The 23,616-nt window shown below is 43.1% G+C and overlaps 1 protein-coding gene across 4 annotated transcripts in view; it reads right to left on the reverse strand.

Annotated features, from left to right (window-relative positions):
• Nucleotides 1–792: 792 nt before the first annotated feature.
• SPATS2 (spermatogenesis associated serine rich 2) overlaps nucleotides 793–23,616 on the reverse strand; it is a 94,724-nt gene continuing 71,900 nt past the window's right edge. For all 4 annotated transcript variants that reach the window (XM_073663769.1, XM_073663771.1, XM_073663770.1 and 1 more), the window contains 7 exons: nucleotides 23,069–23,266; nucleotides 21,969–22,104; nucleotides 7,043–7,101; nucleotides 6,765–6,874; nucleotides 5,848–5,950; nucleotides 3,335–3,525; nucleotides 793–2,633 (listed from right to left, as the gene is read on the reverse strand). In XM_073663769.1, the coding sequence (XP_073519870.1) occupies nucleotides 2,325–2,633; nucleotides 3,335–3,525; nucleotides 5,848–5,950; nucleotides 6,765–6,874; nucleotides 7,043–7,101; nucleotides 21,969–22,104; nucleotides 23,069–23,266 (1,106 nt within the window). In that variant the 3' untranslated portion in view covers nucleotides 793–2,324. The remainder of the gene's footprint in view (nucleotides 2,634–3,334; nucleotides 3,526–5,847; nucleotides 5,951–6,764; nucleotides 6,875–7,042; nucleotides 7,102–21,968; nucleotides 22,105–23,068; nucleotides 23,267–23,616) is intronic.

Below are 23,616 nucleotides of genomic sequence, written 5' to 3' on the forward strand. Positions count from 1 at the left end.
CTAAGGAAAATGACAATGGGCAGCAATACATCTGTAGTGTATGCCAGGACATGTGTATGGAGCTTAAAAAGGTCTACATGGATACTCAATGACAATGTCAAGAGTGAATATAATTACTAGTGCTCCAATTAAGCATCTAATTTTCCATACATTTCCATTGTAAGATAAACAGCTATACTGATATCTCATGTCAAAAAGGTCCACCTCCTGTAGGTCATGGCATAGAGACAATTGCACAACAGAGTTCATCCGCTGCTGAAGAAGCCCGACCATCTCATACTGTGACCCAGTGCTGTGGAGTCGATGTCCATTATTTTGGTGGAGTTGGTATAAAATGAACTGACTCCTAAAATATATAATAAATTGGGTACAGTAGTTTAATGCAGGATGTGTTGTAAATATTTTCATATGAATTTGGGAAAGTTATGAAATGTCCTATAAATGTCTGTTGTGTTCCTGGTCTAAGGGTCTGGGCTTTTAGCTGGGATGAATGTGTGCTGCACTTTATGTACACGCTCAGTAGTGAGGCAGGGCTGTGGAGTCAGGAAAATTGAAGAGTCGGAGGTTTGGCTTACCGACTCCACAGCCCTGCTGTGACCACCTCCAGAATTAACAATAGGCAGGTTCAAAACTATCCCTTTTATTGACCTCCTTATTGCAAAGAAAGGATTTTTATTCCAGACGTGAATGTCCCATGCATATCTTTACATTTTTTTGTGCAATATCCTACTCACTCAAATATTCCCTCTATATTTATGCACTATTTTAATATAATTGAATTGTGAGATTAAGTTCTGCATAGCATTTTATGTAACTAGCAAGATATGATTCATGGTACAAAGTACATTAAACTAGCACTGCAGGATTGTCATTATTAAAGAGACTTCAAGGCTCGTCCATGGGATGTTCTTAGCGGCCGTCCTAAACCCAGCCAGATCGATCGAAGCCAATAAAAGGTCCCAAGACAGGCAGATCAATAGCTGCTGATCAATAACTGTTACATTATAGACTTTAATCAACGTCTGATACAGATTTCAATGCTGCCGCTCAACATGCCTGCACTAGCTCCGTATACTGTACTGTATTTATATCCTTTAAGTGTTGTTCTAGGAAATGTGACAACACCAAAGCCCTTGAACTAAGGTCTATTAGAAAATGGAAACCTATATCTATAACATTTTCCCCCTCCCTTGACCAGAAGAAAAACGAGACACGTGAATATTGGTGAAAGGTGCATCTTTGGATAAGAGAAAAAAAAATTAAATAAGGGGCTCTGCCCTAATTTACAGGAACATGAAAAAATAATAATAAAAAAAACCCCGTGCAACTGGTGGTTAATTACAAAGCCATAGCAATAGGACGGTGCAGATTTGATCTTTGGTCCACAAAAAAAAATTGGCTGGGTGAAAGGACCAAGGAAAGAAGTAATAAGACTGAACTGGCTCCCATTGTACTCTACAATGCGTCCAGATTCTGCACAGAGGCTTATAGACTTCCAGTTTGGACAGGAAAAAAAGTGTTGATAACATAGAACCAAAGAATAACTCGTGGTAAATTCAACCATGGCATCAAGTAGTGCTGAATGTGTGCCAGTAACGGAACAAGGTTCAGCGGTGGCAGCTCCACAAAGGACTGACAAAGAAAAAAAGGTCAGTGTTTGGGGACAGAAGAAATGGAGGGAATATGTATAAGTTGCTGACACCAGTACAAATAACAAGGCACTTTGAAGACATAGGGAATAGTATCTGAAAAGTAACTTAAAATACTAGTAGAGCTAAAGCTAAAACAGTTTGAAGAGATATCTAGAAACGCAGAAACCTAGCAATGCCAAATCACTCCAAGAGGAGCGTACAGAACTGCAGGTCGTATGTGACATTGCATAGATTCCATTCTACAAAATACAGCAGATTAAAACGGTTGAGTATGGATTTAGCAAAGCTGGCCCAATGGCAGTGGCGAGGACTGGCACCAACATGACATATATCCTAGCCAGCACTTGTCTGTGCTCTTAGTAGATGACATCTAAGAAAAAGAAAAGTAAGATTGTGGAGGGGCGGGGGGAGAGATATAATGTAGCAACTCATGGAAAAGAAGATTATTACTTTAAAAGCAATGGCGGGATCTCTTAAAGTGAATGGGCAAAAGGTGTCCACTAAGAAACAAAATAAAAAGGCTTTGATAAAAGACGAGATAAACAAGAAAAGTGGCACAAAACAGCTGGCTGTAAACGTTTCTTTTTGTTAATAAATCTAATAGTTTTCTAAAGTCAAGTTACAGAGTTGAATGTTGAAAGTGCAGACTAAAGGCGTGGGTTCTCTCCGGTCTCAGGAAGCTGACGCAGGGTTCGCTCTCGGTTTACGTTGTGGTAGGGCTTTATTCTCTGGGTCCAAGACCCCTATTTGGACAGGCTCAGGGGTGGCAGCAGGTCCACTAGTACCATAGGGATGGGTAGATATCCGGTCACTGGGCGGGCGTTGTGTCTGTGGATAGCCTTGGTTTCGAGGGTTAGAATGGTACCAGGAACTGTTCCGGTTGCGATTGGCATTATCATATCTTGCATTGTTAGCATTGTAGTTTTGTCGTGGACCCTGAGGTCGATAGCCCTGCCCTGGTCTCTTATTCATTTGATAACCCTAGTAAAATAAAAATGGGAAAAATATTAGCTTAGCTGTAAAACAATAAATTACAACAGTAAAACATTTTTCAGTTCTTCATCGGGTCTTTCCACTAGAAACTTTTCTTTCTAATGTACATTTGGTAGGTTAGCAAGTAGTAAGTGACTGAAGGAATAGGACTTCAGGATCAGATGACACATGGGTTGTTTGTAATCTGTGTCCATGAAGACACCTTGCTCCAATGTATAGGATGGGAGAGAACGCTGATCCCAGCTATTCAACCTCTTAAATGTTGTGGCAGCTACGTGGGGGGCTCCTTCTGCCACTCTATAGGTTCAACAACCCCCATCCACCAATGACACAATGTTGGGTTGCAGACTGATTTGGCCTCTTGGACTGCGATGTATGCGAGTCTTTAGTTAGGGCTGTCTGCACAGACACAGAAGTGTTACAATGTCTTATATAATACCCACACCCCTCCAAGAAAAGAAAAAGTCAGAACTGCTGTGTTGCCTCAACCTGTACCTAACCCGATCTAAAGATATGCATTATATGGACTACAAAATACATATCATTCCAATGCCTTAGATGGCTGTGTCAATAGGTAGATGAAATAGTTACGTGTTTGTGTTTATGTGTCGTGGCTTTGCCCATAAGGCTTAATTCAGATTATATAATGGTTTATATCATACAAAAGTTACCCTAGAAACAACATATACCTGTCTAGGTGGCTGGTTCTGCCTGGGAACATTGTGGCTAGCAGTAAAGTCTCCTGTAGTCGGCTTTTGATTGGTTGGAGTAAGGCTGGGAGCAGAAGACAGGTCTGGGGTGGACGGAGCAGAGGCATCGCTGGGACTAGTTAAGGAGCAACACCGGGAGCGGGTAGAGTAACTGTTCTTTGGGTGGGACACTAGAAAATAGAAACAGAAGACACACGAAAATCACAGCCGGCAAGAACATGCGATTAGCAAATACATTACAGCAAACATGTCAGTCATGCTCTGCACACTGTGACTGCAGGCGGCCAGCATGAAGATATAAACCTCACGCTGAGCGCTGGAAAGAGCCGGCGGCAGCAGAGTCTGTGGAGTGCGGAGACTAAGGCTTCCATGTCTGCAGAAGAATAAAGAGTGTGGCTGACATCAGTCACAAGGCAATGGATCTAATGGTATCTGCAGGATCAGGCGGCTGCACAGACCTAACACCATAATGTCACAGGAAATGACAAGGTCTACAACTGTTCTGTTCATGGGACACTATGCAAGTTATTGCATTAGGACTAACCTAGATGCCCACCATGGACCCCCCCACTCCTCCCCTTTTATTAGTCAAAATGTAGAGCCACTTTGGCCACTAACCAAATTTGGCACGTTATAATCACAATGTAAGATCCTCCTCTGCTAACAATGGATTGATATAGCATATGTCTGATGGTATGACTGACACAAATCCATAATATGTACATCTGATGGTATGACTGACCCATCCATAGTGTACATCTGATGGTATGACTGACCCATCCATAATATGTACATTTGATGGTATGACTGACCCATCCATAATATGTACATCTGATGGTATGACTGACAAATCCATAGTGTACATCTGATGGTATGACTGACCCATCCATAATATGTACATTTGATGGTATGACTGACCCATCCATAATATGTACATCTGATGGTATGACTGACCCATCCATAGTGTACATCTGATGGTATGACTGACCCATCCATAGTGTACATCTGATGGTATGACTGACCCATCCATAGTGTACATCTGATGGTATGACTGACCCATCCATAGTGTACATCTGATGGTATGACTGACCCATCCATAGTGTACATCTGATGGTATGACTGACAAATCCATACTGTACATCTGATGGTATGACTGACAAATCCATAGTGTACGTCTGATTGTATGATTGACGCATCCATAATATGTACGTCTGATGGTATGACTGACAAATCCCTAACATTATTTTATCTTATTAATCTCAGGGTTGAAGCACTAAACAAGTTAACCCTAGAACGCATACCTGGGGCCTCGCAGGCCCGCCCTGTTAATTGTTTTCTATTTTCTGCAAGATTTCTTTAGTTAGGATTTTGAAACTCTAGGTATTCCTCAGGTATATAGTTGTTTGTCATTTCCAGTTGGTCATTTATTTATTATTTGCACACGGGCCTAAAAGGCCCCAGGTATGTGAAAGTGTAGATTTTTATGGTCATGCGTTCTAGGGTTAAATGGATATTTAGAATATTGTGGAGCAGGTTATAGTTTATATAAGTAACACTTTTTATAGGACGTGATCACAGATGTGCCACTCCGATGTCACAATAGTCTCTAGAACCATAAAGACTTCTATTTAATAACATTTCTATGGGTTTCATTTGATCTGCAATTAATGATGGAGCAATGAGTCTTGTGAACGTCTCCTATTGACATGAGAGAGAATGGGGATTACACTATGGCAGACAGGCCGCTACTGGCAATATCAGATATGTTCTGGTAACAGCCGATAATGGGCAATGAGCTCTACATCCACCACACACAAACTCCCTGCCTGGAGACGTTCATCACTTTTATAGTAGCAGGATGCTGGATTTTTATCACTCCTGTAATGGAAACAATTAGGAACCTGTAAAGCTGTCAGAGTAACGCACGCAGCAGTAACAAATACTTATCTTATGTGTGCACAGCGAATATTACTGTAAGCATAGCAGCAGGCGCAGCCAGTTTTAAGAAATAACTATGGTTTTATTTTTTAGCTACTTCATAATATGTACAGCAGAGAGGTGGGAGTGTAGGTCCCGAGACCCCCCCCCACTGATCGCTCAAAAAATCCACACCACTGCACTGTGATGTCATGCTTCAGATTACATACAAAGTGGTGTACGGACTCGATAAGAAAGTCTGACTCTAATCCACTCTGGATACAAGCGGAGACTTTCAGCTGAGCCTGTACACCGCTGTGTGCGCGCTCATGAAGGAGCTCAGCGCTTCTGAGTGATAAGCAGCGAGCTGCGGAGTTGTTTTTTGAGCCCCCACATGAACCCAGACACCGACCAACCTGCTTCACGTTACAAAGGGACAACACAGCAGAACAAATGATAGCTAGCCTTTAACTTATACAGCCCCATCAGTGAGCACGCCCATTATCCTTCATACCAAGTTGTGCAAAAAGATGAACCCAAAAATGAACACACATTCATATCAGACAGTCACCAACCTTGCCCAAAGGACTCCATGCTTTTCTTCAGAGTCTCAAGGTCAGCTGTAAATTTTGCAGCACGGCCCAGCTCCTCATCATACTTCCTCTCGCTGACGAAATGCTGCAAAACATAAATCATCCCAATTAACCATCTTCAGCAGTTAAAGTACCTGTAGAATTCCTGCTCAGAAAGAATCTGCATTGTGCAATAGGTTGTGCGACTTAAGGCATTGTCAGAGTGGACAGCCACATAGAAATAGTCACAGGGATGTGGACGAGAGAAAAAATCATCATCACTGTACGAGGATGTGGCCCTGATGGGTTCTCTTTAAGCATGCTGCCCTGGGTCCTGCCGCTAAGGTATAATACTGCTGCAACATGTTGCCCATACAGCCATGGCTTTTATCGAATGGTGCCCTTTGAAATAATTAATATTTTTTTAGTTTCAGCACATTATACTTTCTTGAAAAATAGGAAATGGATTCCCAACTTCACGCTATCCTCTCCGGTGAGTGATCCAGAAGTCTGAAATATTCTGCAGCTCATGTATACACCAGGTATACCCTGGTTTGGAGAATGCTGCAAGTAAAATGCAAGTCTGGCAAACTACAGCAAAATCATACATGGCGGCCATACTACTGAAATCACTATCACTACTGTTAGCTGGCACCACGAGATAAGGCACATGTCCTCAGGGAAGGCGTTCTCTGGCATTATGGTCAGAAAACTAGACCGAAAGATTTATCACACAATAACCCATTTGTCACAGTGCAAGAAGCAGAAGGAAAGGCCCCTGGAGGAGATTCAGACAAGATTATCAGCCATCAGTAAGCATCAAGAACAAGTAGCCTCAGTACACCCTAAACTGTAACACTCCACACTTCTGTGGTAATTTGTGAACAGAACAAAAGGGTTTTGGCCTGGGAGTGCCCAACCTTAATGTCTGCGCGAAGCTCTGCCAACTGCTCCTCTGACATCCGCACGGCCACATCCGTCAGCTTCTTCAGCTCCTCTGCCTTCTTCTGACGGCTGTCCAAGATCTCCACTAGGAAAAGAAAGGGCGAGAGATCAGTGAGGACACCCCTGACTGTCTAATTAAAGGAGCATACAATAGAGAACAAGCATATCCAGATAAAACAATGAGAACAAGGGGATGCTGTACAGGTAGAAAAGAACAGAATTTCATATTTGTAATGCGGGATTAACTACTTACTTGCTTCTGCTTTCACCTTATCCATTTCACCTAGTAAGGTTACTTCTCTGTCCATGAGGCTAGGAGTAAAAAAAAGCAAAAATGTCATTATTATAATGGCACGTCAACCACTGGCTTAGTTCACACTTTACTAAAAAAAAAAAAAAAAAAATCTAAAAACCTACACGCCATCCAAAAGGAAGGGACAGAAAAGTCCATTGTGTCAAAAAAACATGCATATGCATGTGTCTGTATTATTCACAGCTTGTATTTTGTGGCTGAATGGTCTTTATCCTGCCAGTAGGTGGCGACAGAGCTGCACTAGTGTTGCTGATCAGCTCCCTGTCTGCAGGGCCATTTTCACATGTACCTGTCTTGACTCACAGATATAAACTTGTTGATAATATTTTAAATATATTTTTTGACCAAGCTGTACGACAGTAACATTTTGACAATAGAGTTTACAGCTTATTATAAATAATAGATCATGCAAGTACATAGTGGTTGGGGTAACAGCATATTCGTGAAGATAAGCATTATGGTTTTACGTTTGGTAGCCTCATCCACATACATGTCTGAAAAGTCTCTTAAAGGGTATGTTCACATGATTCAAATCAAGCTGCAACTTTTTTTTTGTTGCCATTTTCTAAAGTTGAAAAATCGCAAAAAAATCAACGCAATCACATGATATGAATATACCGTTAAACACGTTAAAGATCAGGTGGTTTTTAGTTGCCTTTTCATTTCTCTCCCCTTCTTCCAAGAGCCATAACTTTTTAAAATTTTCCACTGCCATCGCCATATGATAACTTGAGCGAGGGCTTGTTTTTTTGCGCTGTGACCTGATACTTTTCTCAATACCATTTTGGGGTAGATACGACTTTTTAATCACTTGTTATTGCATTTTTTGTGGAATGGAAGAGTCCGAAAAACCATAATTTTGGAATTTCGATCTTTCTTCTCTTTAAGGTTTTTACCAAATCTGATCTGCTATTCAAGCAATACCACATACGTGTATTTTAATATATATATTATTTGAATCTCTTTATTTTAAAAGCGGGAAGAGAGGGGCGATTTTATGTTCTTTAATATTTTTAAACTTCTTTCTATTAGTCCCCATAGAGGACTTGAACCTATGATCGTCTGATCACCCACACTATATACTGCAATAAAACTGTTTGGCACACTATAGTAAAATTGAAGCCCCGTAATGGCAGTCACTGGAGTCTTCAGCACACCCCTGGCTGCCAAGGCATCTTATCGGCACCCCACCCGAAGATCGTGTCGATGGGAGCATGGAACAGCGTAACCGTGCCCCTCACCTCTCATTATTTACAGTGAAGGAAATAAGTATTTCATCCCTTGCTGTTTTTGTAAGTTTGCCCACTGACAGACATGAACAGTCTATAATTTTAAGGGTAGGTTAAATTTTAACATTGAGCGATAAAATATCCAAAAAAAATAAAAAAAAACAAGAAAATCACATTGTATAAATTAGATAAATTTGCATTTTGCAGTGAGAAATAAGTATTTGATCCCTTACAAACCATTATGAGTTCTGGCTCCTACAGACCAGTTAGACGCTCCTAATCAACTCGTTACCTGCATTAAAGTCAGCTGTCTTACATAGTCACCTGTATAAAAGACTCCTGTCCACAGACTCAATTAATCAGTCAGACTCTAACCTCTACAACATGGATAAGACCAAAGAGCTTTCTAAGGATGTCAGGGACAAGATCATAGACCTGCACAAAGCTGGAATGGGCTACAAAACCATAAGTAAGACGCTGGGTGAGAAGGAGACAACTGTTGGTGCAATAGTAAGAAAATGGAAGAAATACAAAAGGACTGTCAATCGACATCAATCTGGGGCACAATGCAAAATCTCACCTCGTGGGGTATCCTTCATCATGAGGAAGGTGAGAGATCAGCCTAAAACTACACGGGGGAACTTGTTAATAATCTCCAGGCAGCTGGGACCACAGTCACCAAGAAAACCATTGGTAACACATTACGCCTTAAAGGTTTAAAATCCTGCAGTGCCTGCAAGGTCCCCCTGCTCAAGAAGGCACATGTGCAGGCCCGTCTGAAGTTTGCCAATGAACACCTGGATGATTGTGAGTTATTGGAAGAAGGTGCTGTGGTCAGATGAGACAACTCGCCGTGTTTGGAGGAAGAGAAATGCTGCCTATTGACCCAAAGAACACCGTCCCCACTGTCAAGCATGGAGGTGGAAACATTATGTTTTGGGGGTGTTTCTCTGCTAAGGGCACAGGACTACTTTACCGCATCAATGGGAGAATGGATGGAACCATGTACCGTAAAATCAAGAGTGACAACCTCCTTCCTTCGGCCAGGACATTAAAAATGGGTTGTGGCTGGGTCTTTCGGCAAGACAATGACCCAAAACATTCAGCCAAGGCAACAAAGGAGTGGCTCAAAAAGAAGCACATTAAGGTCATGGAGTGGCCTAGCCAGTCTCCAGACCTTAATCCCATAGAAAACTTATGGAGGGAGTTGAAGCTCCGAGTTGCCAAACGACAGCCTCAAAATCTGAATGATTTAGAGATGATCTGCAAAGAGGAGTGGACCAAAATTCCTCTCGACAGGATGATGAGGTTTGCGCACAACTACAAACAACGTCTGACTGCTGTGCTTGCTAACAGGGGTTTTGCCACCAAGTATTAAGTGTTGTTTGCCAGAGGAATCAAATACGTATTTCTCACTGCAAAATGCAAATAAATTTATCTAAAATTTATACAATGTGATTTTCTTGATTTTTTTGGGGGGATATTCTATCTCTCAATGTTAAAATGAACCTACCCTCATGTCTTTGTCAGTGAGCAAGCTTACAAAACAGCAAGGGATCAAATAATTATTTCCTTCACTGTAAATGCAGCTTTCAGAGATGGACAGTAGCATTTAAAGAGGTAATAGCAGTGGGTGGACCTCGGCGAGGTGGTCCTGTGCAGTCAGCATCGCTGCTGCTATGGCCACGCTGTATTTAGGCCTCTGGAATGCTGCTTGGCAGTCAAACTTGCCGGCATGCGGTGGCCAATCCGTGCAGCAGTCTCTTTGGCCACATTCCTTCTTTTTCTAATGGCAGTACTATATTGCGCGGCAGTATTTTGAAGATGGTGCCTGCATGCGACCCTCACTTGCGCCATCCTGCTTCTTGCACTCACCAGAGTGCAACGGACACCAGCGACACAGGGGTGCTCTTCTGGGACCGCGGACAGGGTAGGCTGTTAACATCTGGGGACTGATAATTGGTTCTCCTCAGCAACTTTTCTTAAAGCACTGTTCACTGTTGTTCATTTTATCCCTGTTCTCTGGCTCTTACAAAGTCAGAATACAGAGAAGACCGCGCATTTCCATCGGCACAGCCTGCACCTGTATAGCTGGTCTAAGTCTAGATCCAAGCAGCCTCGCTTTACCCCATCCTCCAGGTCTCCTTGGGGAAGACGTTCAAGATCTTTTTCCCCCTCTCAAGATATAGACTCTGAGCTGGAAGTAGCGTTCAAGCGTTGGGGAGAGTGTATGTTAGACCCATATCAAATGGGGAAGCAGAGGGAGATGGTGGAAAGTCAGGTGTTGGCTGTTGACTTGTCTGTAGGGGTGTTGTCAGAGGACCCCCCGCCCTCCACTAAAACAGGTTTCTTTATGAGAGGCAAGAGCGTAGCTAGATCTTTTTCTAATCACGAGGAATTTGGAGAAGTCCTAGAGAAGGCAGGGATCACCCTGACTGGCATTTTAAAAAACGCAGTAGTTTGGAGGTGTTCTACCCTTTTTCAGCAGAGTTAGTGGCATCCTGGTATGCTCAGAATGTGGTAGAAAAGCCCATATCTCAACTATCCAGGACAACCACTGTTTGCTGAGGCACTTAGAGAGGCCACGGACAGAGTTTGTGGCTAGGTCCGCCTTTGAGGCAACGGGCTTTGCCCTCTGCCCTGCTACTTGGGTATCCAACGCAGTTACTGCTTGGCCAAAGCATTTATGGCACAGTATTCTGTCTGGTTCACAGGAGGCGGACCTTGTGGATTAGATCGCGCAGGCAGATATTTATGTTCGGCATGAACAGATGCGACTGAATGCTCTGCTCAGGCGGCAAACAATTGTGTGGCCATTAGTTATTTTTTATGGTTCAAGGTATAGAGAGCATTTTTGCTTCAAAGAAGATGCTTACATATTTACCCTACCAGGGGGTCTCACCTGTTCAGTAATAAATTGGACAAGATCATTGCTGACACCACAGGCGGCAGAAACACTCTGCTTCTCCAGGCCAGGCCCAGCTGTGCATTTCGAAGACAGGGGGCTTTGCAATTTTGTCAGTTTCCTGCACCAGAAGATTCGAGTTGTCAGGTCAGACCCACAGTCTCCCAGAGGTTAAGGAGATCATCCTTTAAACCCACTCCTGCCCGGCGCTCAGCCCTCTGGTTCCAGAGGCAATAGAGGAGTTAACATGAGAGGCGGCCCCCACTGGGGGATTCTTCCCGGACGCATGGCTGGGGGTAGTCAGCAATTTCTGGGTCAGAGGTCGCCTCTTCTGGCTACAGAACAGAGTTTGTCCCTGTCCCGCAAGATTTTTTTTGCAGATCTCGTCCCTCTCTTCCCCCCAATATAAGAGCCAGTTTCGATCAAGCAATAGCTTCCCTGCTTCAAGCAAGAGAAATCATGAGGGTTCCTGCTTCAGAATATTTCAGAGGGTTCTATTCAAACCTATTCTTCATCCCCAAAAAGGATGGTTTGGTACGACCCATTCTGGATCCAAGACAGGTGAATAAATGGGTACAGCTGCGTCACTTCAGGATGCAGTCGCTCTGGTCCATCGCGGCATCCATGGAGGCCGAGGAGTTTGTCCTCTATAGGACATCCAGGATGCCTATCTTCATGTACCCATCTTTCTGGCTCCTCAGCGATTTTTTTTTCGCTTTGCAGTCAACCAGGATCATTTTCAGTTCAGGGCTTTTCCCTTTGGGCTGGCAACTGCGCCCAGGGTGTTTACAAAAGTCCTGGCCCCAGTCATGGCTTTGCTCCGAACCAGGGACGTGGTGGTAATCCTCTACCTAGATGATATCCTGGTCAAAGGGCCTTCCTTTTCCCAGAATCTAGAGAGTTTGCAGATAATTCTAGAATCAGGTAATTCCAACCCAGCGACTTTGGTTCCTAGGGATGATATTCGAAACAGTTCAAATATCAATCTTCCTTCCAGAGGAGAAGAGGCTAGCGCTACAATCCTCTGTCTGAATTCTGAAGCAGCCAGAGAGACATTCTTCTCTGGTTTTGCATGACAATCTTGGGGAAGATAGTAGCAACATTCAAGGCAGTCCTGTTTGCACAATTTCATTCAAGGCCCCTACAGAACACACTTTTGGCCTGTTGGAGACTCAATAGAGTCTCTGAACCAGTGTTACCAAACCCCGGTCCACAAGAGCCACCAACCGGTCATGTTTTGAGGATTTCCTTAGTATTGTCCAGGTGATAATTGCATCACCTGGACAGGCAAGTCATCCATCACCTGTGCAATACTAAGGAAATTCTGAAAACATGACCTGTTGGTGGCTCTTGAGGACCAGAGTTGGGCAACACTGCTCTAGACCGTGCAGTCCTCCTTCCACTTCACTTTCACCAGTCTCAGGTGGTGGTTAACCCTGCTTTATTAATCTGGGGTCACTCCTTCCGCCCCATCCAAGGGCAGGTTTTATTACGGATGGCAGCCTTATTGGGTAGGGGGGGGGGCATCTTTTGCCATTTACTGGTTCAGGGATCCTACAACAGTCAGGAGAGACTCCTTCCGATCAATGTGTTAGAGCTCAGAGCCGTTCATCTAGCTCTCCCACACTGGCAGCACCTGGTGCTTGGATTGCCCATCAGTGGCCTACATCAACCGCCAAGGAGGGATGCGGAGTATCTGCCATGTCAGAGGTGGCAGAGATATTGAGATGGGCAGAGGACTTTGTTCCTTTGATCTCGACAGTTTATTTACCTGGAGTGGACAACTAGGATTTCTTGAGCTGCCAGGAGGTAGAGGCATGAGAATGGACTCTTCACCCAGAGATGTTAGAGTAGATTTGTCGTCGGTAGGGCACACCAGATGTTGACCTATTTGCATCCAGACTAAAAGACAAGGTACAAAGATTCGTTGCAAGAGCTCAAGATCCTCAGGCAGTCGTGACCAACTCAATGGCAATTCCCTGGTCCCTTTTCTCCCTGCCTTACCTATTCCCGCCTCCACCTCTTTTTCCACATCGAGAATGTCAAAGCTGTCACTGTTTTGTTTCAGAGAGATATGGCCTCTAGACCTCAGGTTAGAACCTTTCTTCAGGGGGTAGCAATCGCTAGACCACCCTATTGGCCTCGCCCTTGATCCATGGGACCTTGATCTAGTCTTGGAAGCTCTTCAGTTTCTAGCATTTCAGCCTAAGAGATTTTGGCACTTTTGCCTATAAAGAAGCTTTCTTTATAGCCATCACCTCGGTTAGAGTATCAGAGCTTGCTGCTCTCTCTTGTAGAGCTCCTTTTCTCATCCTGCACCAGGATAAGGTAGTGTTGAGACCTGTTCAGTCCTTCCTCCCCAAGGTGGTTTCAGCTTTTCACCTCAACTAGGACATTGTTTTGCCTTCCTTATGCGCCATCTCATCCGATCGAGAAGGCTCTGCACAAATTAGATGTTGTCAGGGCCGTACGGTGCAATTTATCAGCCATGGCCCCATTTAGACAGTCTGACTCCTTGTTTATCATACTAGTTGGCCCTCGCAAGGGCATGGCCGCCTCCAAGACAACAATTCTCGTTGAATAAGAATAGCCATCTTTTAGGCCTAGAGAGCGAAGGCCAGGGTGCCCTCGAAGAGGGTGGTGGGGGCTTTCTGGGCGGTTCACCACCAGGCATCGGCCCTGAAACTCTGTAAAACACCTAACTGGTCATCAGTACATATCTTCTCAAAGTTTTACAGGGTTCACACCTTTGCTTCTGTGGATGCAAGTCTTGGGAGGAAGATTTTGCAGGCAGCTGTTGCTCAGACTTCAGCCTGAACAACAGTGGAGAATTAGGTGGTAACAGTATATGATTTATTTTCCCATCCCAGGAACAGCTTTAGGACGTCCCCGCAGTAGGTTGTGGTTCTCTGTTTCCCAATGAAGCGACCAAGAAATGAAGATATTTTGTACGGTGATAATCTTCATAGGGGGGCACAGCACCCACCCTTAATCGCCCTGTTGGGCGTGCATGTGTTGCTTTCTTCCCTCAGGGTGTAACTGAATTATTTTTGACCAACTGCTTTAATATTTTTTGCTTCTCCTACTGCTTACTCACTAGACCGAGGTATCCTGAGGAAAGCAGGTGAGGTATAGTCTGCTGGGGAGGAGCCAATTTTTATTTAAAATATAATATCCCATGGTTCTCTGTGTCCCTCATTGTAGACTAGCGAGAAACAGATTTTACAGTGAGTACTCCCCCCACTCCTCCCCATTTTTAAGAAGATATCTGTGATTTAGGCTCCTAAAACAGGGGTGAACCTATTCTAATTTCCTCAACAACCCTTGGGTGAAGCAAATGTGAAAACAGCACTTAACAAATCCAACTAAAAATTAAATTATGTTCCGTTTCAGGTACGTGATAACATGTAATTTATTTGTTTAATATTAAAGTAAAAAAATAAAAGATAAAAACACACATTTTTCAATTATTTGTACAGTGCGATTGTATCCATCTTGAAATAAAGGGCAAGCCACCACCCTACCTGAAAAGTAATACTAAAAAATCCGGCCTGAAGCTGGAGAAAGCGCTTTCCTTAATATTTATTGAAGGAGGTTCCAGCTGGCAAAAAGCCAAAGCAGCTGAGTGAGATGGAGTTTTCTCCACCATACGGAACTAAGCTTCCTAGTAAATAGTTGCCATGTACGTAAAACGGGCATGTAAACAGGTCTGCTGTTGTTGGATCTGGCAATGTAGAGCAGGCACAGACATTTCTAGGGTTGTCAAATTTTACCTTTAGTGGAGCAAGCTTTTCCTTTATAGGACACACTCACACTGACCCATATTCAGTCTTAGGCTATGTTCACATAGTGTTTTTTCAGTGTTTTTTTCTGCAGCAAAACCTGATCTCTTGACAGGAAAGAAGCGGTGTCAAAAACGCAGGTTTTGGGGCATTTTTCAGAGTTCAGCTTTGCTTCCACCACAGAACCATGAACACAGGTCACCAATGCAAGACCTGTGAAACCATATTAACCAGAATTTCGAATGTAACAGTGGCGGAGGTGAACTGTTCAGGAATAATTTACCCAAGACACTGGCAGTGCATGGAGTTTGTCTGGACACTATTTATTTTCGCACTATGGTCTTCCATTCAGCTGCTCAGGCATTGTTCAATTTCACACCTAGCTCAGCCAATGTTTACTCATCACTAATTTAATTAAGTTGTTCTAATCTAAGCTGCCATCTCAGGTGACCAAGACAAGATGTTAAAATCACAAAAATAAATGAGTTTCACATACTGTTGTACTTTTTTTCACTAAAACGCAACAAAACCTGATAGCTATGTTCACACTAGGCGTTTTTTCACTACCCATTCCTTTCAATGGATGAAAAATGCTGAAAAAACGCTGAAAGACGTGACATGCTCTATTCTGCAAAAAAAACATGCAAAGCACAAAATACTGATCAAACAAAAACCGGTGTGTGCATGAGATTTCTGGAATCTCAGACTTTGCTGGTACTGTAAAATGCAGCTGAAAATTTGCATAAAAAACGCTGAAAAAACGCAATGTGTGAACATAGCCTTATTGTATTAGTGTTTACATGCAGCAATACCAAAGAAAATCACTTCTCAAAACGACTTGCCCTCGAGATCCCAGAGTACAGAGAGCACATAAAATACTGAATTTTAATTACTTCCAAACCAAGGAAATCTATACAATATCTAAAATACATAGAAAAAATCATCTAAATTCCCAAACCAACAAATGGTTAAAGAATTGCTGCTGAACTCTTCAGCAAGATACTTAATGAAGCTTGTAATGGATAATTGTTACAATGTAATAAAAAGTAACTCTCTATAAACTAGGAATGATTTGCACATAAAAATAGAGGCTGAATAGAAGAGATTCCCTAGATCGGAGCATGTGCGTATTTGTCAGTATGAGGTGGCGGGTGTTATCACAGGTCAGAAAAAGTCATAAAAAGTCATCCCTTGCACAATGCAGTACGGGTGGGGCAGGTTCATACCACAAAGGTGCTAAAGAAATGGGACAGCCCAAGGCCATGTTTCCCTGACAGTCACCACGTGAACAGCAAGAAACGAAACACAGGACTGAAAAGGGGAAAAGGAATGTGACTGCGGAAGAGCGAGCCGTGAGTGACAGAATGAAACCACTGAAGCTGGATTAATAGGAACGTTATGAGCGCAGGATCAAAGCACACACAGAAAGGAAAACCATCACACAACCACAGGAATTAGGGAACAGGAAGGAGCAGAGATGAATTTTAAACAGTATAGACCCAAATGTATACATTATATTGTAAGATTACACATTTATATAGACATATGTATGAGCATGTACACATACACACAATATAATTATACAATATACAGACAATTGATATGCCTAGGTAAAAAAGAGACTAAAACCACTTCGATGCCGTGGCCTGAAATGGCTGCAGCATCTGAGGAGTTACAGAGCATTCTAACCTTTGCTTTACAATAAAGAGTGAAATATTGCATCCTGTCCTATCCTCATCACCCAATCGAGCAGAGGAGAAGGTGAAAGAGACAGAGTTAGGCATAATCTATACTGGAGATCATGAAGCATAGGTAAGCCACAGGGGCCTGATGCAGGGGAGGGAGCTCAGCCTTAGGCCAGGCCCCCACACCAACTTGTAAACTTATATGCCTTTGAGTCGGGAGAACCATGGTCATTCTGGGCATTGCAGTCCATATACAGACTCTAATATACGCACTTCTAAATCTAGCCTTATCTGACAGGGAAGTTATTTAATCTTTATTGCTTTATCCGAATACCAATTATTAATGTAAGGACTTGTGGCAACTTTAAGGCCCATTTAAGATATCCGATAATCGTTCCCAATTATTGGCTTCTGGAAACGTGTAATCACCTGACAAGAAAGCAAAATGCTCATTCGTTGGTTGATTAGAGGATTCATGCCGGCATTACAATCATCGCTCTCAACAGCACATCGTCTGGTGTAAACAGGTGATTTACTTCCGATAATATGGCATTATATGTGCATAGAACGATTGTATTAATCATCTGTCTGTATAGAAGTCAGGTTAGAAGGGCTAATCAGGCCATTATATGACCGTTGACCTCGCTGCTGTATATAACCGATCGGTGGTTGTTAATGGATGTGGTCTACTCGTTTCAATATGGCCTAGGTCGGCTTTGAGAAGCTACACTTCAGGCATCCATGAATGGTGACCAATTGTATTTAATGTAGACAAGTGTGTACATGCCCTTACTTTACTACCTTTTGAACATTAAGTAATGTACAGTTTTGCCTTCAGTTACATGCAAAAAAATATACACTGTATTTTTCGGACTCTAAGACGCACTTTTTTCCTCCAAAATTTTGGAGGAAAGTGGGAGTGCGTCTTATACCTAAATACTGTAGCTGTGGGTAGTGGGGGAAACGACAGTGGCAGAGTAACGGTGCACAGGAGGCAGCAGCCTACACTGTGCCCGCTACTAAAGAAAATGAATATTCACTGCTCCCCTCGCCCATTTGCGTGGGGAGCAGTGAATATTCATTTTCCTTAATAGTCGGCACACTGTACCTGCAGCGCAGCTCCTGGTATGTATGGCCCCCCTCATTCTGGTATGTATGGCACCCTTCATCCCTCTATGTATGGCCCCCCCTGATCCCCGTTGTGCTGCACAGAAAAAAAATAAACAATTATACTCACCTCCTCTCTCCTTCAGCGCTGTGTCCCGCTCTGTGCCGGAATAGTCACTGCTCCCCACGCCGGGACTGTGTGGGGAGCAGTGATTATTCATTCTCCCTAATAGCGCGCACACTGTACCCACAGCGCGGCTCCTGCTGCAGCCGGTGGTCACGTGTGCCCGCTATTAAAGTCCATGAATATTCACCAGTCCCGACGTAGAGAGCAGTGACTATTCTGGCACAGAGCGGGACACAGCGCTGGGGGAGAGAGGAGGTGAGTATAATTGTTTATTTTTTTTCTGTGCAGCACGACGGGGATCAGGGGGGGCCATACATAGAGGGATGAAGGATGCCATACATACAGGGATGAAGGGTGTCATACATACCAGGATGAGGGGGGGGGTCATACATACCAGGAAGAGGGACTAAGGTGCCATACATACCAGGATGGGTGTGAGGGGGGCCATACATACCAGGATGAAGGGTGCCATACATACCAGGATGGTGGATTGGGGTGCAATGCATATCAGAATGGGGATGAGGGCCACGTATAACAGGAAGGAGGGAGCCATATATACCAGGATGGGGAATATTAACAGAATTGGGGGACATTATCCCTATAACAGTGTCAGCAGCAGACCCCCTCCCCCTTAATAGGGCATCATGACCACATTTTTGGCTTAAATTGTATTTTTCTATTTTCCGCCTCTAAAACCTAGGTGCGTCTTCTGGTCCGGTGTGTCTTATAGTCCGAAAAATATGGTAAATCTTTTTCTAAGTGTCTGACACCTCGTGATCGTACTTTCCAAACAATTAGGATTGAGCCAGTGACTATAGGAAGTGTTCATGCTGTCTGTACATGATGATATTTCACAACCTAGATCAAGCCTCTTATTATACAGGAAATATTTGTGTTACATAATAAATCTACGCATTGTGCCGAGTGCTAGATGAAAAGTTGAACGTTTTTTCAATTTTACTATATTGGAGATACTCCGCTCTATCTAATATAAAAGACAAATCTAGACCCAGTCTTCTGTGTAAGAATGGTAATAATGTACAATTGTGATATCATGTCATATGTCAGCCAAAGATGGGACCTACTGTCAGCTAAAGACTAGTGCCATCATTTGCTCTCCTTGATCTATACAAGGATAGCAATGTGCAGTAAACTTTAAAAGGGGACCTGAGAGCGGATATATGCTGCCCGTGGATTGGACAGCATGTCTCAGACACTGGCTATGTGATTTCTACCGTATAGGTTTACCTATGAAATGCTGTGGCATTTCAGAAATATATATAATATGCACCGGGAAATTAGTCTGATAGGTACTGGGAAACTAGTCCCTGGGGGCTTGTCCCCGTCCGCTGCCCGGGAGTGACAGGTCTCTCCCTATACATGCACGCAGGAAGTCTTGACACTCCACGGCAGCGCACAGAGAGAAGTGGCCAATAAACTATGGGCCAATTTGTCAAAGCTTTTTATGCCAGGAAAAGTTTTGAAAAGTCATAGCTTTTGTGCAATTCAAGGCTGCGTTAAAATATTGCCACTTTTGGCATTCTTATGCTATCTTCACCCAGTTGTGACAAAGTGGGCAGGACAAGGACATGGCTATCAGCGCTCATCAAAATCATGACGAGCGGCAGTGTTCGATACGCCTCAAATCTTACTCCTCCTAGGACTGGAGTAGGATTTGTAGGGAGGCGCGCACACAGAGGTGTATGCCACTCGTCCTATGCGCTTGATTGATGAGCCCAATGTTTTTCTCTGAAACACCACGACATTTCAGAGTTAAACATACAGTGGTGGCCAAAAGTATTGGCACCCCTGCAATTCTGTCAGATAATACTCAGTTTCTTCCTGAAAATGATTGCAATCACAAATTCTTTGGTATTATTATCTTCATTTAATTTGTCTTCAATGAAAAAACACAAAAAGAATTGTCCTAAAGCCAAATTGGATACAATTCCACACCAAACCTAAAAAAGGGGGTGGACAAAAGTATTGGCACTGTTTGAAAAATCATGTGATGCTTCTCTAATTCGTGTAATTAACAGCACCTGTAACTTACCTGTGGCACCTAACAGGTGTTGGCAATAACTAAATCACACTTGCAGCCAGTTAACATGGATTAAAGTTGACTCAACCTCTGTCCTGTGTCCTTGTGTATACCACATTGAGCATGGAGAAAAGAAAGAAGACCAAAGAACTGTCTGAGGACTTGAGAAACCAAATTGTGAGGAAGCATGAGCAATCTCAAGGCTACAAGTCCTTCTCCAAAGACCTGAATGTTCCTGTGTCTTCCGTGCGCAGTGTAATCAAGAAGTTTAAAGCCCATGGCACTGTGGCTAACCTCCCTAGATGTGGACGGAAAAGAAAAATTGACGAGAGATTTCAACACAAGATTGTGCGGATGGTGGATAAAGAACCTCGACTAACATCCAAACAAGTTCAAGCTGCCCTGAAGTCCGAGGGTACAAAAGTGTCAACCCGTACTATCCATCGGCGTCTGAATGAAAAGGGACTGTATGGTAGGATACCCAGGAAGACCCCACTTCTTACCCCGAGACATAAAAAAGCCAGGCTGGAGTTTGCCAAAACTTACCTGAGAAAGCCTAAAACGTTTTGGAAGAATGTTCTCTGGTCAGATGAGACAAAAGTAGAGCTTTTTGGAAAAAGCATCAACATAGAGTGTACAGAAAAAAAAAAGAGGCATTCAAAGAAAAGAACACGGTCCCTACAGTCAAACATGGCGGAGGTTCCCTGATGTTTTGGGGTTGCTTTGCTGCCTCTGGCACTGGACTGCTTGACCGTGTGCATGGCATTATGAAGTCTGAAGACTACCAACAAATTTTGCAGCATAATGTAGGGCCCAGTGTGAGAAAGCTAGGTCTCCCTCAGAGGTCATGGGTCTTCCAGCAGGACAATGACCCAAAACACACTTCCAAAAGCACTATAAAATGGTTTGAGAGAAAGAACTGGAGACTTCTAAGGTGGCCAGCAATGAGTCCAGACCTGAATCCCATAGAACACCTGTGGAGAGATCTCAAAATGGCAGTTTGGAGAAGGCACCCTTCAAATATCAGGGACCTGGAGCAGTTTGCCAAAGAAGAATGGTCTACATTTACAGCAGAGCATTGTAAGAAACTCATTGATGGTTACCGGAAGCGGTTGTTCGCAGTTATTTTGTCTAAAGGTTGTGCAACCAAGTATTAGGCTGAGGGTGCCAATACTTTTGTGTGGCCCATTTTTGGAGTTTTGTGTGAAATGATCAATGATTTGATTTTTGCTTCATTCTCTTTTGTGTTTTTTCCTTGCAAGCAAATTAAATGAAGATAATAATACCAAAGAATTTGTGATTGCAATCATTTTCAGGAAGAAACTGAGTATTATCTGACAGAATTGCAGGGGTGCCAATACTTTTGGCCACCACTGTATATGGCTGAAATCATGCAGCCAGTGTCTGATACATGGTTCCCTTTAAAATGGCTTCATCAAGGTGCAGGTGATTAGAGGTCAAATGACTGGTATAGGAAAACAAAAATTCCGTAAAAAACTATGGGGAAAACCTCTCTCTTTCTCAGATGTGCTGTTCCAGTCACCTGTCCACTACAGCCAACCACGGTGAGATCATGGCTTTTGGTCCTAACGCGCACAACCTCTGCTGGATCCATGGGGGTTAAAGTAAGTGATTTTGCCTTAGCTTGTTAGTTTTACCCCATGTCGCTGATAAATTTTTATTGAGGCGCTTTAACATTAGTTTTAATGAGATACGTACCGCTTAGTTCCAGGATGAAAAATAAAAACACAGACACTTGGGGGATATTTAAAGCAACAGACTTATTACAAAGATTTCTGTCGCCGTTATATATTTATCTGAGGTTTGCAATAGAAAGGAATAAAAATAAAACGAAAAAAACAGCTCTTTTTGTGGCCGTACTAAATGGAGTCAAAATAGTTTGCCGTCTTTCGCCCACGAAAAACTCAACTGTTTCTCACCCAAGTTTACAGAAAAACTTTTTCTAACACTTTACAAACAGCTCACTTACCAGCTCTGTAGTTCGGAGAAGGTCAGCTTCATCTTCTTGATCGAGGCATCCATTTCTTCCTTCACAACAATACGATACCGCGCCAGGGACACAGAGCAGCGCTGCAGGTCCTTCACAGACTTCTCAATATTAGCACCTGTGAAATAACATACATGCTAATATCACGCAGTGTAAACCCAGTATTCAGCAGCCCATACAATTTATTTTATTCTAGTCTACAATCTTTAGTCTATAATTTGTTTTGGCTCTGGGTATATCGCGTTTCAGCCCCACATTTGATGTGTATAGTAGAAGCTTTCCTGGTATCAACAATAAAGCTTCATTCATCCAAGAGAGGTCAAGTGTCCTTTTGCCCACTGTTGGGCTAGAATATGTTAGAATTTTTTTTTTTTTCTGCATAAAAAATGTAATCTATTACAAAACTCTACACGGCGGCATTTCCTAAAGCAGTGCACCATGCTGTATGCTCTTCTGAAATGGGAGACAGTGGCCAACACATGTGACTGTGGTGGCATCTCTCAGATTTCTGTAATAGGCTCAGACTAGATTTGAACACACATTCCAATGAACAAAAAAAACACATTCTTGGTGAAGTTTTTTCCCCAGTTACAATTTTCAGGGAAGATCTTCATTCTTGCCATTTAGATTAGGTAGATTGTCCGGATATGACATGTTCGCTAAAGAAACACTCCTGACGATGTTATTCCTTAAATCTTTTTAAAATGTGTACGTGATGTAGTGTAGTTGTACTAAATACTCCCCTCACCCACTTTCTAGTTTCCAGCGCCGCTCCGGTCCTCTTCTGGATCATGTGTCCGCCGTTCTTGTTTGCCAGCTCAGACCAGGGTGATACTTCCACCAACGTAAACCTATGGAGCCCCAGAAGGAAGCTCCAGAGACTTACATTGTGACATAGACTTCTGGTCCACACACAAACCTCTGTGGAATCCGGTGAATCTGCTTTGAAGTTATGTGCCCCAGAAGAGGACCCGAGCACCACTGAAACCCAGCGATTGGTAGGATTTTACACTATATGCACACGTTTAGAAAGATTTAGGGGATAACATTTTTGTTGGGAGTGCTTCCTTCACTTATCTTACCAAGCTTCCTAGATCCTGAGGATAACTGGACATCCTCTGCTAAAGATGAAGACAGAGACTGAGAGCTAGACACGCTTCCAGAGCGAGCTTTGCTGTGCCTATGGTCTGCGGGGCCAGGTTTCTGTTGCCGATTCGGAGGATGGCGAGATGCGGACAGTTTGAGATCTAGATCTGGACGGCCATTATGAAATGTAGAGGCTGTGAAGAGAAGACCACAGTTTATATGAAGACTAGTAAGAGATGATACAAGTCATTGCTAGAATGATTTTTCTCACAATTACTGTAGAAAAAAACAAAACAACATCCATGGTTTGACCAATGTGTACAGATTCCCTAGCACTTGAATTGTCAAAATAGGAAGTTCTATAAATATCCATAAAAAAGGTAGAAGTCCATCTGATAAAGAAAAAAAAAAAAAAAAACTGTTCAAGGTGGATCTCTACTACTTTTCATTTCTCCTACAGCCACACATTGAAATCTAATCTCTGCTACCTACAGCGACGCTCTATTCTGACTAAGGGTGACCTAGTGCAGAGATATCCCCTCTT

The sequence above is a fragment of the Phyllobates terribilis genome, unplaced genomic scaffold (genome assembly GCF_046119375.1).
Source record: "Phyllobates terribilis strain yellow unplaced genomic scaffold, ASM4611937v1 Scaffold_2__4_contigs__length_985480577, whole genome shotgun sequence".
In the NCBI taxonomy this organism is placed as follows: domain Eukaryota; kingdom Metazoa; phylum Chordata; class Amphibia; order Anura; family Dendrobatidae; genus Phyllobates; species Phyllobates terribilis.